The 17,749-nt window shown below is 34.5% G+C and overlaps 1 protein-coding gene across 4 annotated transcripts in view; it reads right to left on the reverse strand.

The window, feature by feature from the left end:
• Nucleotides 1-17,749, reverse strand: part of CSMD3 (CUB and Sushi multiple domains 3) — a 1,160,406-nt gene that overhangs the window by 88,874 nt on the left and 1,053,783 nt on the right. For all 4 annotated transcript variants that reach the window (XM_027574671.2, XM_027574666.2, XM_027574669.2 and 1 more), the window contains 3 exons: nucleotides 15,329-15,517; nucleotides 14,432-14,609; nucleotides 13,394-13,539 (listed from right to left, as the gene is read on the reverse strand). In XM_027574671.2, coding sequence (XP_027430472.2) covers nucleotides 13,394-13,539; nucleotides 14,432-14,609; nucleotides 15,329-15,517 — 513 coding nt within the window. The remainder of the gene's footprint in view (nucleotides 1-13,393; nucleotides 13,540-14,431; nucleotides 14,610-15,328; nucleotides 15,518-17,749) is intronic.

The following is a 17,749-nucleotide window of genomic DNA, read 5'->3' on the forward strand; positions in this document are numbered from 1 at the left end:
TTTTAAAGAAAAAGCACATTTATATCAATGAGGAAACCATGACTATTGCCATCTGTAGAACATGCTTAAAATGACCTACATAACTCAGTTGCAGAGTTTAAAAGACTAGGGGTTGTAAATTATTATTAATGAGGAATATGGGGTTCAGAGATATTATGCTATTTTCCCAAGACCACATGGGTGCTGTGAGCTAAATTCTTTCCTATTCTCTCTTCTTTACCATCACCTGCAGTTTTATAAACTGTGTCCCTGGAGCCGTGGGATCACCCTGGGGTCATGGAGGCCCTGAGGAGGTGTAATGTCCTTGCCTCTCACCTCTATCACATAAGAACAATTCTATGTTCATCAGTTCTGTAGATTTGAATTCTGAATAAACTACCCTTTGAGCAAATTTTCTACAACCCCCATCTAAGTGATTTCATTGATTCTTTTGACTTCAAGTCTGATTTGTGTTTTAATTCACAATTTTATATCACTTGGAATAAACACCTCTTCTGGATAAACAAATGTTTACTAAATAACATATAAATCACTGGTTTCCTTGGGAGGGAACAAGTCTCTAAACAGTATTCACTAGGATAACTCTCCACTGTAAAATTGCAAATGGGCATAAAATAGAAGCAACTGTGGGTCAGAGTGCTAGAAAATGAGATCTAAATAGGCTCTAAGATGCTTTTAACAGCTGAACTATGTAAATCTGACTATAATGTAAAGGAGAAGGAAATATTGAAAGAAACCCCTTTGCATCTGTTTTTCTTTTGACTCTCAAAAACACAGTCCTACAAAAAAATCAAATCATAAACAGCTATCAACAAATCTGTTCTCAGTCTTCATCAATTTCTACTGGCTTGTTCACTAAAATAAGTCTAAAATGTGTCCAGTGTCTTTCCATTCTTTCTGCCAACATCTCAGTGTAGAGCCCTGTCATTTAATACCTACTGTACTGAGCTGAATAGTACCCAACAAAATTTATGTCTTTCTTGGAACCTTAGAATGTTATTTGGAAATAAGGTTGTTGCAGATGTAATGAGTTAATTTGAGGTCATATTGAATTAAGGTAGGCCTTTAAACCACTGTGACTGCTGTCATTATAAGAAGAGAGGAGACAGACATGGACACAGAGTGAAGACATGTGACAGGGCAGAGACTGGAATGCCAAAGATTTCTGGCTACCACCAGTAGCTAGGATGAGGCAAGAAAGGATCCCCGCCTATAGCCTTCAGAGATAGCATGGCCCTATTGATACACTGATTTTATACTTCTAGCCTCTAGAACCGTGAGAGAAAAAATTTCCGTTTACTTAAGGCATCCAGTTTGTGGTACCTTGTTACAGCAGCCCTAGGAAACGAATACATCTGTATTATTAAATCTGCCTACAGGATGTTTCTTGCCTTCTGTGTCTTTCTAGTGAAATCCTTCCTACACAAAAAGGAGGTGATGGAAAGGAGGTAACACAATATTTTTTTGGAATCCACTGTGTGGAAAGAACTCTGCAAGTTACTTTACATGAGTCCTTCATTTAATCCCCCAATTACTACATCAAGATATGTGTAAATAGCTCATGTTGCTAAAAGGGACACTAAATTTCAGAATTGTTGAATTATTTGCCCAGTTCAATGAGCCAGAATTTGAACCATATGCTTAAAAACTAAGCCATATTTTCTCCCACATTTACAGACAAATCAACCTGGACTGGAGAATTATTTTGGTGCTGAGAACTATTTTTGGTGTTGCCATTTCCCTATTATCAATATGTAACTTGTCATGGCCTTACAGATTAAATTTATAATCTGAGATAAAACATATGAGATGTCAGCTATCTTTCACCTGAACTTTCTCAAGTCCCTTATATTTACCATGTTAATCCCTACTATACACTGTCATTTTTGACAACCTTGCCAGCCTGGAAACTGGCACCATAATACTTAGCATTGAGTGTTCTACTGTCTCAAATAATTCCACCTTTATTCATTAATGTGTTAGTTCTTGTTCCATGTTTAGCTTGTGTTGGGACCATTTGGTACATATTTACATTTCCTATAATGTCTAACAGTTCATTTTGTTGTTTATTAAATACATATTATTGAGGGCCTAGTGAGTGTCAGACACCATGTAATATGTGCTGGGAATGTGATCATGAACAAAGCAGACACAATCTTGCCTTTATAGGCACTAGTTGTCAGTGAGAAAGATATTAATCAAATTATCTTATTAATGAGTAGAAATTACTTATGAGTTGAAACAAGGGGTGTGTGTGTGTGTGTGTGTGTGTGTGTGTGTGTGTGTGTGTGCGTGTGTGTGTGTGTGTGCATGCATCCATGCATCCACAAGTATGTGTGCCGGGGAGAGGGATGACATAGAAGAATAACCCAGGAAGAGGAATCAGCAAGTGTGAACCAGCAAGGAGGAAGGCTGGGGTAGGGGGTTGAAGAAGGTAGGGGTGGAGGGGCTTGGGTGAGAGAGTCCTGGGCAGAGTGAGAAGGGATAAGAAAGACTGGTAAACTGGGGCTAAGTCCCCCAGGAGGGTATAGGCCATGCTCGGGATTTGTTTATTGTAATCTTAGGAAAATGGCAGGCCTGTGAAGAGTTTTACATCCAGGAGGAATGTGATCAGATTTCTCCTTTAAAAAAATAACTCTGGCTACAGTGGGAAAAATAAACACAACTGGAAAGGAACAAAGGTGAATATCCAGAGACCCCCTAAAGAGTCTATATTGCAGTGGGTATTAAATAAACAATTGTTTATTGGATCTAAAAAAACTCACAAGTGTCCTCAAATGACTTGACATTAAATTAGAAGTCTTGATTATGTTCTCCAAGGGCCTCTAACTTTGTTTAATTAACTTCAGCCCCATCTATTAACCAGTTTATAATTTTAGCTGCAAATGTAGAGAGTTCCTCTCCTCCACTTAAAACTCAAGTAGCCCTGATGTGTTATGTCACCTATGATTCCATTCACTCCTCATAAGAAACATTAAACCACATCTCTATACTTTCTCATAATAAACTTTGAAAAGTCAAACCTGTCTACAACCTAACCTTTACTGTAGTCTCTTCTATTCCCTGATCAACATAGCTCTCAAATGGATGACAGTGTAACATTTGATGACATGTCTAAAACTATATTCTATAGAATTTTATTCTTATCTGTCTTGCTTTCTCAAAACCTATCTTCCTGTCTCTTTTATAATTTTGTCCTCAGATGACTAAAATGGAGACATCGTCACTGATCACATTAGCTAGAGTTAACCTCTCGCAGTTACTCTGTTTCACATCTATTTGCCCTCTGGCAATTTTCACAATCTGTAGGAATTGTTTGCTGCCCATTTTCTTGCACTAGAATATAAACTGTGTGAGAGCAGGGACTTTCCATTATCTTATTAACAGCTAACTCCTCAGGTCATAATGCAGTACCTGACATAGCAGTGGTCAATAAATATTTTCTGAGTAACTGAGTGCTAGAACAATGAATGAATGAATGATGAATGAGCAAAACATACATATTAAATAAATCCTTACCATATTGAGTGTGGACTCAATCCAGACTCTCTGGGTTGAGAGAGTGGCAAGTTACTTGACCTTGACCTCACTTTCCTAATTTGTAAATAGTAATGAAAATAGTAATGATAATAGTAATAACTTTATGCCAACCTAAAGGGTGATTACAAGGATCAAAATGTTTATATATGCAAAGCCTGGCACATAGTAAGTACTCTACAAGGATAAGCTCTTGTATTAAATTGGGATTTCAATTCCTTCCACATATTTGGTGTTCACAGATGAATAAGAACATTTGGTAAAATATACATTTCGTTTTTTCCAAGTTTCACTTTTTATTTATAAAACCATTTTGATTTAGCAATTACTGAAGTAATTATAAGCAGTTTCGGCATATTATCTTGGTTGGTAGGAGCAGGGTGTATAAGGCAATGGTTCGAGGTGTGATAAATCAGGTATGATGTAACTGGAGAATTCAACAGTGCAGCTCTGATTTTTCTGAAGATGTTTCTATCAAACCAATCAACATCACTGGGAAAAAATATATTCTCCAATTTGTGTTGGAGTGTGTGCACAGGGCAGGCTGATCTAGTTTTTATTCTGAAAGCAGACTGCCTGTGTTCTAATCTTGGCTCTGCTACTTGTTAGCTCTATGACCTTAGGTAAACTGCTCAGACTCTGTGCTTCAGTTTTCTCAACTGCAAAATAAACATAAAGCTAAGTTTGAGTTAATATATTGTCAAGTGCTTAGAACTGTGCCAGACACATGTTATGATTTCAAAGAGACAGTGCATTCCCTGTTTGGCAAAGGTTAACAGGAGCATGTCTGCTTTGATTACGGTTATGCCCTGGACACATATAATCTCAATCTAACATGACTTTACTTACAACCCTGATGTCATGCAAAGGGCTAGTACTCATGTGATTTCCCAGGACACATCATTTTGTTTCTATTGTGATTTAAGCTGTATATTCGAAAATGCTGAGATTCCTTATTTGTTTTACACTAATGAACATTACATTATAATAGAAAGTTCTTGGCTTCAGCAACTCATTCTATAGTCACGTATATTGTTGTATGTGCCTTGGTCTTACAACTGCTAGTACAGTGCTCTGGAAAACATATTCAATAAATATTAACTAATAACTAATTGAATTAAAGCAATATCGCATCCTCTATAATATGCTTTGCTTACTCTGGAAGAAAATAAACAGATCTAGGATGAATACCCAATATGGCATGGTTTAGTACCATAGATTGTTTGAGCTGGAAGTTACCTTATAAATCACTTAGTCTGCTCTTTTTATTTTTTAGGGAGTGGAAGGAGGGAAAAAAAGGCCCCAGAGAAGTGAAGTGAGGTACACAAGGCCACACATCCAGTTACAGGTAGAACATATATTTGAGTCCATGCTTTTCACGATTTTTCTATTTAGAAGCACCTATACAGTTATGACCGTTAATGAAAAAGCTGTATAACAGATATTTATACATTTAAATATACCTTTGACTTAAATCTGTGTTCTTTTTAGGAGATTCATTTTAATCAACATGCCATTCAGCTTGAAACCACCATTTACTATTTAATAGCTACATGAGGGCATCATATTCTATATGTCAGTACCGTTTTTCTTTTTAATGTAGGCTCCACACTCAGCATGGAGACCAATGCCAGGCTTGAATTCACAACCCTGAGATCAAGAGTCAGATGCTTAACCAACTGAGCCACCCAGGCTTCCCTAAATGTCACTATCTTTTGAGGATGACTATTGTTTAAATAGCACCATGTTTTGGTTCAAATGTGTACAGATCTCTGGATCCTGGTCCAACAAATTTTCTTCTTGAAATTGCTTTAGAGTTTAATTCTGGCAATATTTTTTGGTTATTTTTAATTTCTTATTTTCTTTGCAATGAAACATCCTGTCCAATTCCAGAAAAGAATGCTGCATTTATCTACTTCAGTTCAACTGAGCTATTAAAGGCTTCTTCAAAAAAGACAGGGGAAGAATGAAGGGGAGTAAGTCAGAGGGGGAGATGAACCATGAGAGACGATGGACTCTGAAAAACAAACTGAGGGTTCTAGAGGGGAGGAGAGTAGGGGGATGGGTTAGCCTGGTGATGGGTATTAAAGAGGGCACATTCTGCATGGAGCACTGGGTGTTATGCACAAACAATGAATCATGGAACACTACATCAAAAACTAGTGATGTAATATATGGTGATTAGCATAACAATAAAAAATTTTTTAAAAAGACAACATAGAACACTGGCAAATTGCCATTCCTTCTCTAAACCAAAAAAGCTCAAGTACACAACCTTTCTGCCAAGTACCAACACAGTATCTCTTAAAGAGAAAAAAAAATATTTTTAATGTTCCTGTATAAATTCTAAGTGCTGTACAATGACTGATGGTGACTCAGATTAAGTCAAATATGATAATTTCATGATTTGGGAAAGATTTGATGATTACATGTTCGTTCAGTTATGTAATTTTGTCAATGTTATTTCAAAAGTTATGTAAAGCAAGTTTAAGTAGTTCCACTGAAAGAAGAGTTAGCGTTTAAAATAAAAAGCTCCCTGAGTTCTAATTAAGAGAGAAAACTATACAGACTTTTTTTTTTCCCATTTTGGAGAAAATCTGCTAGCAAGTTGACATGAACCATATAGGTAAGTTTCAGCAGTGCTGAAATTACTTACAAATATCACTTTTGCTTCATTAATATTATATAGTCAGTTTCTTTCTCTGCCTATATAAGGGAGAATCTTAGAAATCAAGAGCAAATGACTCATCCCCAGGTTTAGAGTTGAGACCAAGAAATTCCCCATCATGAGAAAAGGATCAACAAGAAGTCACTCTTGGTATTGCCCCAGAGATGTAATAATAGAACCATAGTAAACAAAACTATTGGGAAATCTCCTGAATTATCCATTAAAAGGTTCAATAACTGCTGCATGAATTCACTTCCCAACGTTCAGACAGCTCATTGAAATTATCTTGCTTTAGTACTGAGCTCACTAAAATCTGACAAATAATATGCCAAGGTTGGGTAATATCGCACATCAGTAGATAAAAGATACATCAGCAGTATCATTTGACCTCTGTCACTCTCTGTTTTCCTTTCCCTCCTCACCACCATAGTTTGGTTTGCTTTTTGTTGTAAAGGAAGATGCTATAACTATCTTTAACTATCATAAACTACTCTGTGTATTGAAAAGAAAGGAAAAGAAAAGAACACAAAGACAGCTCATGTGTGTTCTCAGCTTAGAATTGGCCTGGCTCTAACTGATAGGCTGTTATTTTCTACTGTTGACCATAAACAATTTCACTAACAACTAGCATCAGACATGATAACTCTTTGAACTCGTCGGAACAAGACAAAAAGAAGACCTTTCAATAATTACGTCTGAGCACAAAAAAAAGAAAAAACCAAGAACACTGTCCAAACTGCCAAAATGACCAAAACTCTTCCATCTCAGCTAATATGAGCAAATGTTGCTTCCATACCAATTATTGTTCCAGGCATGTTCTATTCCTTCCACTTTCTAGAAGAAAAAAAGTATTAAGATACCCAATTATAGGGGCACCTGAGTGGCTCAGTCGGTTCAGTGCCTGCCTTCGGCTCAGGTCGTGATCCCAAGGCCCTGGATTGAGTCCCAGATTGGGCTCCTTTCTCAGCAGGGAGCCTGCTTCTCTCTCTCCCTCTGCCTGCCATTCTCCCTGCTTGAGATTTCTCTCTCTGTCAAATAAATAAACAAAATCTTTTTTTTTAGATTTTATTTATTTATTTGAGAGAGAGAATGAGATAGAGAGAGCATGAGAGGGGGAAGGTCAGAGGGAGAAGCAGACTCCCTGCTGAGCAGGGAGCCCGATGCGGGACTCGATCCCTGGACTCCAGGATCGTGACCCAAGCCGAAGGCCAGTCGCTTAATCAACTGAGCCATCCAGGCGCCCTAAACAAAATCTTTAAAAAAAGAAAAAATAACCAGTTCTAGAACTGCTCCAATTTTGTAACAACACCTAGCCTAGAAATAAAGCATGCTTCCTTGAACCTTTCCAGAACTATCGTGCACAGCCCAAATCCTATAACAAGGCTCTCCTAATACCCTTATACTGGATGCCACAGGGTCCCTCATGGTGTGTTGTCTCAAATAAACGCAGTTTTGTTTAACTGAAAGGTATTCCTGATGGACTTTGGTTGGAGGGGACTGACAGTAAGACATTGTACAAAATAAATTCTATAACATATGAATGGATGTGCACATGGAGCCAAATGTCAAAATATAGTAAGTAATTTTGGCATGATTTTAGTCATTTTAGTAATCACTAGTCATATAAGTAATAGTAAATGGTATTATCTTTTCCTCATAACAGTTTCACCAGTTTGTTTTTTTAGTTTCTTCACCACATTTTATATATATATATATATAAAATTTTATGATGTCCATACCCCCCCATGCTCTCTAGATATCAAACAATGAAACACTTTATGAGTTCCATGCTCTAGCTACTGATAAATGAAAGGAGGTCAGGTCTTTAGGTTGTGCGAGGCAAAGGGGTCACACAGTTCAAAGCAACGGTGATTTATGTTTTATATAAAACGTGTCCTTATATCTGCAGCAGTCTCTTTTAGGATGAGACTTTGTGGAGTTAAATATACTTTCCCTAAATACAGCATTTAGTGTAAAGGCAACATAAACTTAAAAGATGACCTAAAAGATATTACCAACCTTTTAAATACATTTCTTAAAAATAATCTGGAAGTCAATATGTAATCAACTCATTCTTTCACAGAAGATGTGTCAATGGATAAACATTGGAAAACAATGTATAATATAAATTAAATCATAATATAAATTATGCTTACTAAGAAAGTCATCTGTATATAAATTGAATTTCTCTAATATTCTGATATTAGAAAAAACGGTGCCCTGGATAACAGATTTAAAAATGAAAATGATACTTTCTGTTTTAAATGAGTAAATATACAATCTGGCTATGCTATAATCTCTTAGTTGTTTTGGTTGCCATAAGTCAGACCCCCAATAAAAATTATCTTCTTTTCACACAGTGACCTTACCACATTTTGGAAACCACAGAGAACAGACTAAGTTGCAATGAACCTACATATTTTTGTAAACTTGCAGGTCACGAAGAAGAGAAGCACTACAAAGTTTGAAGTTCTAAGTTTTAATTAGGAGGGGTATTTTCTAGAAAATGAGATGACTTATCATCTTGCTAAAAATGAAAATCATTTTGCCGAGTTTTTAAGGAAAATTAGATTTACAGGCCATTAAATATAATCTATGTGTTCGACAATGCCAGCTTGGGACATTGTGTGGCATCCAGTAAGAACTCTATATTTTAGCTATTATTATCGCCAGGGTTGTTAGTATTTAAAAAGAGGTCATTCTATGGAGTCAGATGGACCTATTTTGAATTCGAGGCAGCTCTTCTATTTATCAGTTCTCTAGCTTTATGTAGGTTAATTTTTTTTCTTTCAGTTCTTTCATCATTAAAATGGGGATAATAATACTTATCTTGCAGAGCTCTTATAAAAATTAGCAATAATACATGAAAAGTAGCTAGCTGAGTACCCAGCATATTAAGTTTTCAGTAAATGGTAGTTATCACTATTCTAGTGACTAAAATGGAAAGTCAGTGTTTGCAAAAACAATGCAGTGAAGACAGGTTTTGTGTAATTTACTTTTAGGAAGTCACTGATTAGGACTGAATATTGTTAATATTTATTATAAGCCAAATCCATCTTAACTCTATAGCAGATACCAAGAAAATTTAGCTCTTACCTTAGGAAATTACAATTCGAGCAATACAGAGAGAGACAAAAACATTTTCTTAGATTAAAAAAATGTATGATATCTGAGATAAAGGGCCTCAACATTTACACCTGCCCTATTTTTTCATTGCACAGAACTTTCATTTTTCAAAGCTTTTTATGAATGTTATTTTTGATCATGAAAGGCCTTATGAAGGTAATGTTTTATAAAAGACAGATGGCTGGCTGGATCTCATAAAGGGAGTCAGGTTAAGAGAAAAGAAACACATTTTTTTCTCTTTTCAAATATATTAAAAATACATTAATAAATAAAGCCTAAATGATCAGTGTGACCTTTAAGAAAGTATGTGAAAAGATTGATCTATCAAATTTATAAAATAAAAACACAAGTCCTAAGAAAACCACTTCTGACTTACAATAGGGCATAAGACAAGGACCTATTAAGTCAGTAACAGAGTTTAAAGAAAACTGAGTTGGGGAGTAAACCACTCTAAGTTTAGGTATACTTAATCAGCTTAACATTAAGTGTTAAAAAGTGCACTGCCTTCCCGGTTTACTTTTTTGTTGTTTGTTTGTTTCTGTGAAGGGAAATGCATGCATGTACCTGGTCATAAAATAATCTTTTTAAAAGTTGTAAGTAATACAGATCAAATAAAATCAATTAAACAGCTTTTTAAAAAAAATGATTTTGAACTCACTCTTTCCACTGTAACATAGTCAGTAATATGAACATAAAAAGGGTAAGAAGCATAATTGTGATCTATGTCCTCAAAAAAGTACTCACTATGATTAAACTTGCAAGACTTACAAAACAATACACCATGCTGTAATAAGTTCTCAAAATTGGTAAGAGAAAGTACAATCATAGAGAAGATGGTTGTGATCCTTATAAGCTCAGATTGCCAAGAAATGGAGGAAATGGGACTTAAGAGGGGGAGATAAAAAGAACTGAAGATGAGTAGGAAATCATTTGAGAATGGAAGTTCAGGAGGCAGTGCAAGAACCTTGCACTGATTGGAAGTCAGAGTAAGCGCTGGGGAGTTAAGATTCATTGAACTGGATTACAGGGTAGCTTTAAATTTGATTTAATGTAGGCATCCCGCAATCTTGAAAAGGAGAGTCAGAATGAAAGCAGTGCTTAAGGAAAATTATCCTACTAAGGCTGGAGGAATATAAGACACCTGTCAATTTTTAACATGAGCTCTGGCTACATTCCCAAATTTCAAGGTTATTTTAAGGTTTAGGTAAAATTCCCACGGATGTTGATTCAAATGTTAGGCTTTTCTAGGCTTTGGCAATTGTACGCCTTTTTATGAAATTGAAACTATAAGCATAAGTAAAGATCAGCCCTCTACTGGGAAATCAAAAATGTGAGATAAGACAAGGTCAGGAAAGGAAGATTTACTAAACATCTACACTGCCAGGATCTATGGTAACTGTATTTTATCCATTGCCTCCGGTTGTCCTAACATCTCTGCAATGTAATGCTGATAATTGTAATAACGACAGCACTTACTTGGTTTGAGCTCTACAAAACTGCCAATATTCAGCATTTTGGACCAATTATTTAATATAGTTCAACCTAATATATTGCTGTAATTGGAGTAATTTCTCTATATGTAGTCTATCATGAAGGCCGTCAGCAATCCCACCATGTTGTTTTACAACTAAAGAAAGCAGAAGTGAAAAAGTAACTTGTCCAAGGTCAATGGGAAAACAAAGTGCTAAGTAAGTATTTGATCTTCCTTTCTAAGCTAATTCTATTCTATTATACGTGGCTCAAAAATTATTATAAATATCAGGTGAAACATATTTTGGAATGAGAATATATGGATATACATTCACATAAATGTCTATGTAAATCCACTTCATATTTTGTGGGTGACATTCTGTCATCCTTATATTTTCTATATGAACACACACACACACACACACACACACACACACACACACACATCTTTTCCTTTGGCAATATTTCTCCTTTGAAATGTCTCCAAGGTTTTATAAGAATTTTATGTTCTTTATAAGGTTATTTTACAGATAATTAGAGTTCATCAATGAAAAGTCCCTTCTTTATCATTTGTTCAGGCAGGACACAAAATGATAAAAATTTATGCAGGAATCCATGAAGAGAAAAAAATGTACAAAATAGAGTTCAGCAATAAATTCCTCTTTTGGTCTTGAACTATTACTTAGTGTATTGGTTCCTGGGTTATGATTATCTATCAAGGTAATAGTGTTATAGTTGTAGCTTTAGACTGTATCCACATACTGTCAGCATCACCGACCAAGTCAGTTAAAAACAAACAAAAAAAAAAGACAAATGGTTATTAAAAAAAATAAACAGCCTGAATAAAAATTATCTCACTGAATGCCTCACTTCCTAATTGGCTATGCCACAGTGTGCATGAGGCTCTGACAGCTGTGGGACATTAAAGAAACAAACTGGTAAGTGCTGAGATTAAGCAAACAAATATTTTCTGTCTATTCTCTATTTCTAGACCTGATGTGCTTTAAATGTCTAAATGCTTTTCAGTATAACCATACTTGACTTAACATATTTTTCGTGGAATATAAGCTTTGAGTATCAAAGTTTTTCTTACTTTGTATTAAAAAATATGAATAATTCATTTTAGAAAACATCTTTTTTTGATTCAATTAGCCAACATAAAGTACATCATTAGTTTCAGATGTAGAGTTCAGTGATTCATCAGTTGTATATAACATCCGATGCTCATCACGTCACGTGCCCCCTTAATACCCATCACCCAGTTACCCCCATCCCCTCCCCCCTCCCCTCTGGCAACCCTCAGTTTGTTTCCCATAGTTAAGAGTCTCTTATGGCAGGGCACCTGGGTGGCTCAGTGGGTTGAGCGTCTGCCTTCAGCTCAGGTCATGATCTCAGGGTCCTGGGATCGAGTCCCGCATCGGGCTCCCTGCTCAGCGGGGAATCTGCTCCTCCCTCTGCCTCTGCTGCTCCCCCTGCTTGTGCTCTCTCACTCACACACTCTCTCTCAAATAAATAAAATCTTTAAAAATAAAAAATAAAAGGGTCTCTTATGGCTTGCCTCCCTGATTTCTTTCCATTCCATTTCCCCTCACTTCCCCTATGATCCTCTGCTCTATTTCTTATATTCCACACATGAGTGAAACGATATGATAATTGTCTTTCTCTGAATGACTCATTAAATCGTATATTAATGTAATGGGACAAAGCACATGTTCATCTTGCAAATTTTCATATAACTTTTGGGAATTTCAGTATATGTGCTGCCGAAGCAAGCACTAACATTTGTGAATTTCAGATAGTAGCTTACTGATCCTGTGAAACACACATGGAATTGGTCTCACAAAGTCATATGAAGCAGGATGTGTTTTATGGAACTATGGTCATAGCAGAGAAAGGATGTATCATTAGGAATAAACATTTTCTTATTTATAATGGAATACAATCAATTTGAGATAAGGGGAAATTTTTTAAAAAAGCTCTGTGAACTATCTGGATGTTCTTTGAATAGGTTAATGTTATGAAGAGAGGACCCAGAATAATTCTATAAAAAGAATTAAAATTGAAACTCCTCATAAATTATTTCACAGGAGTAAAAGCTATGAACTTACTGATCTGGAACAGTCACTTAAAAGTGTAAGATTCTAGAATAGATACAGTTTTGAAATAAGAGCATAAATGAATGAGTAATATGATCTAAAGCATAAAGACACTGGATGGTATTTTTAGAAAGACTCAGCAGGTTGAATAAATTAAACATTTTGTATGAAAAATCTATTGATGTCTCAAAATTACATGCAATAAAATATGAACAGCTGGTTCTCTTTTATTGGTTTCCACACAAAATGATTATTTTCTACTGAGTAATTACTGACTGATTTATTTCCTATTTCCATTTGCTCACATTTTCATGTCCCTAAACGCTTAGAAGAGGTCATTCTTTGCAAGTAAATGTGTTTGAAATGATTTTTAAAAAGTATCAAATTTTAATACCTTTTCAGTCATTGGTTAAATATATATTACACTCAATTTCTCCAGGACAATTTTAAATTGAAATAGTGCCAGATAAAATAGAAACTCTTAGATAATACCAACCGTGGTAACTGAGCACAAAAAAGCCACTTGTTGTGAAATCACTGTGAAATTTGATTAGAATCTGATTTGACGTGCTATAGACTGATTCCAAAGCTGTATTGCCACTGAACTGCCCAATCTGAGGTGAGTTTTGGTCTGGTCCATCCCTATTAGAGAGAGACAGAGCAGGAAGGGGAGAAAGAGAGGTTGAGATTGCTTTTTTTAGAGAGTTTTGCCAAGGTTTTGTAGAAAATATTACATATGAAATGGTAAAGAGGCAATAAATGAAATAACCAATGATTAGGGCCAAATCATACTGGTATATTTATGTTTTTTTAGGTAATGGAATATTTAAAAATGTAAAGTATAAAAATACATCACATATTTACCTAAATGAATGCACTCATATTAGTTATAATCAATTACATTGTCCCTGGTGTTTTGACCACAACCCATATCGTCCCAAACGCTTGAGTTTTGCCCTCCTTTTATTTTCTTCAGAAAAATCTGGAGAATCATAGACTGTTAAATTTAGAAGGAATCTTAGAACTCATCCAGTAGTTCAGGTAACCAATTGTCAATAATTAATTTAGAGATTTTCTTTATGTTTTTAAATAAAGATGTTTCATTAACAGAATAATTATAATGCAAATATATTTTATAACAAATTATGATGACAGACATTCAAGCATATTAAATAGTTATGATTTGAACATAGGCTTTTAAATTTCACTGGTTTTATAGAGAATTTGATTATCTTAAACTTACTCTGATACTAATTTCTGATTTTGCATATTAATTTAATATTAAATTTAACATCATTTTTCACCCACAAAAGCTTTTGCTCTGTTTAGCTGCTTCATGGGCAAGTAAGTCAAAACCCTTTTCTCTTGTTTATCTCATTCTACAAAATATATACTGTCACCCTCAGTTACTCACACCAATTCAAGTATCAGATGGGATGGCAATTTGTACAGAGGATTGTGATATATTTTCATTCCTACCTCGTTTCATTGTTACATATAGTTGAATCAATCAATAGCAATGGTCCTGGCTTACCATACAGTAATGAAATCATAGATTGGTTCTGTTTGAAGGACAGTAAAATTGATGTAGATTCCATTCCCAGGGGGTACTCTCACAAGCCAAAAACAGTCTTGAAAGTTAGGATATTCATCAGGATACCCAGGAGAATAAATGGTGCCATTCATTGCAGTTATATTTCCACCACAAAGAGCTACAGAAATGATATAAAAAACTGTTAAAATAAAATGACAATAAACTGATCATACAGAAAAAGGCAAACATTTCTTATCTCTTAAGCAGTATAAAATACATCTATATTATGTTCTTACCTCAGTTAAGGTGTATAAAATTAGGTTGGCAACCATGAACGATATATAGTCTGCTTTTATTTATTTTTCAATATGAGGTATGCTACATAGTTATTATTACCTATTCCTAGATTAGTAAATTAGATTTTCTTCTGTTTTTTTCAATACTTTATCAATACATACACTTTTCAACTTTTACCTTATATCATGTACACATATAAAGTGTTATAAAAGGTTCAAGTCCTTTTTATTAAAAGGAGTTTTAGAGGAAATGAGTTCAAATTCAGTAGCAATACCTGCATTAGTGGCTTATGTAAGAATGATTATTAAACATAACCCCATGCACCCACCCAGACACACACACAGGAGAAGCTCTAAAGTGTTAATCAACTGTAGTCTCACTTCCAATGGAGAAGGTTAGAATTCCTACCAATAATGGTAAAATCAGTTATTCATTTTGGAGCCCTAAGGATTTTGATCTGGGTACTAACTATAATTCCCATCTGAAAGAAAGACTATATATTTAAAATGCTATTTGAAGAAGACAAAAAAGAATGCCAAGACAAGAAGTATTAAACACAGATGATATCAACTAAAACATAGCTTCGAGTTAGGAGCATACCTTCACACCTTGGAAGTGGATGATTCCAATTACGACTCACTCCATGAAGGCAAGTGAGAGCTGAATTTCCAATTAGTGTGTATCCAGGGAAACATTCAAATGAAATGGTTTGACCCACAGTAAAATCATTGCCAATTACAAAACCGTTTCGAAATGGGCGTGGATCAGGACAGCTTTGCAACTGATAGGCTGGAAAGGGAAAAAGAAAGATGTTTTACCCTTCTGAATATCAGAAAGACCACAGATAGGTACTATTTGCAATTTGCAAAATAGATGCATATAAATAGTAATTCAGGTTTATAATAAGTGATGTCACTGGCAGTATGATATGAATTTCTTCTCGTGTCTTTAATTTTCATACTTAAAATGTGAGTACAGTTCATAAAAATGCACTCAGTTTCTTATGCAATCTATCTAAATTATAAGGTTTAGTGAAAATGCAAACTACTCTTAAAGCCACAATTTTAATCCAACATATTCTGATTCCTTTACATAGAGTACAGTTGCTTCCTGGTTACATTGCATGTATGCGGAATAAAATAAGCATATGTGTAAACCTAATTCTGAGAGTTTTTAAATGTGTTTTTTCTATTTTTTCTCTAAAAGAAACTATAACATCCCTCTGTTGAGTTTCCCCAAATAAGTTATTTAACAAATATAAAGTATTAGGAAACAAATTTCCTTCTAATACAGATTTTGTACTTCAGTTATGATATTTTTAGCTTAGTAGTGTAACTATGTGTTTATTTGTTCGTATTCCTCTTGTTCCACATTCTGTGTGAAATCAAAGCTCCTGTTTAGTTTATCAATGTATACTAAAGGCCTTGTCCATTACCTTTCATACAGAAGGTGCTTAATGAATATTGCTTAATAAATTTTGAAGCTATAAACTGGATATATATTCATATACTCATGCCGATATTATTAATATTTGGGACTTTGTGTTCAAGAATCGTAAAATTGTATTATCATTAATAAAATTTAAATTACCAGCAATCAGAGGCTATTTTGCTACTGATCATTAAATTTTAAATTCCCCAAATCAAAAAAATTGCATTTGCAGTTGAATCAGTAACCCTAAGTTGTTTATTAAAATATAACTCCAATTTTTGGGCGCCTGGGTGGCTCAGTTGGTTAAGCAACTGCCTTCGGCTCAGGTCATGATCCTGGAGTCCTGGGATCGAGTCCCACATCGGCTCCCTGCTCAGCGGGGAGTCTGCTTCTCCCTCTGACCCTCCCCCCTCTCATGTGCTTTCTCTCTCATTCTCTCTCTCTCTCAAATAAATAAATAAAATCTTAAAAAAATAAAAAAATAAAAAATAAAAAATAAAATAAAATATAACTCCAATTTTTAAGCTAGACATTTCAGAATTAACAAACAATCCTTTTAAGATATTAAGTGATTTTTTCCTTAGTCTATGTTTTTCATTTGAATTAATATTCCACACATACAAATATATCAAAACCAAAGGCATCATTCCAATTTAAGACAAATATGTATCATTTGATGATCAGGAGTTAAAATATATTATTCTATTAAACAAACCCTTTCAAATTTTCATTCACATTTAAAAGATTTTTTCCAGTTTTATTAAGATATAATTGACATACAGTCCTGCATGGATTTAAAATCGACATGATGATTTGATTTCTAAATATTGTGAAATGATTACCACAATAAGTTTAGTTAATTAGATAATTTTGAATACTCAGACAAATGTAAGATCCTGCAAAAACTTCTACAACATTTTACCCTCCTATGCTTTTAGTTTAATAAGGAAATATAGGAAATAGATTTAAAATTTTCACCCCATATCAAATACCATGCAGGACTTAACTGATTACCAGTAATAACATTAATTTTGGAAGCAAGTTTTCCAGTTGAAGGTCACACTTAATTGTATAATATGCATTTTTCCAAAATTCAGAAAGTCCTTAAAATCTAATGACAAAATCATCCAAAATTAACACTGATTCTTTGAATCTGTATAAATTAACTTATTTCTCTAAAATGCCATTAGCTCAATGATATACATGCAAAAAGTAGAGATAGTTTTAAAATGCAGTATAATTCACAAATAATATCTAGTGATCATTGTAACACATGTCAATAATGTCAATAATATTAATATATCAATAGCAGTAATTCTGTATCTTTTATGCTTTTATTATATAAATAATGAATCTTTTTTAAGGGCACATTGACTGAAAATGCAGTTAGTAAAGTTCAAATTCTAGTTATACATCATTCAAATAAGAGCATTATTTTGAGAGGCAAAAGGGAAAAGAGGGAAGAAAAAAAGAAGATGAAGCCTGGTTTAAAGTAAATAGCAAGGTGCCTGGCATAGGCCTGAACACCTGCTAGAGAAGGACTACAAATATAGCTCCGTGTCTTCTAGCAGCAAATAAGAAACTTAATCT

Source organism: Zalophus californianus, chromosome 4 (genome assembly GCF_009762305.2).
Source record: "Zalophus californianus isolate mZalCal1 chromosome 4, mZalCal1.pri.v2, whole genome shotgun sequence".
Taxonomy (NCBI): Eukaryota; Metazoa; Chordata; class Mammalia; order Carnivora; family Otariidae; genus Zalophus; species Zalophus californianus.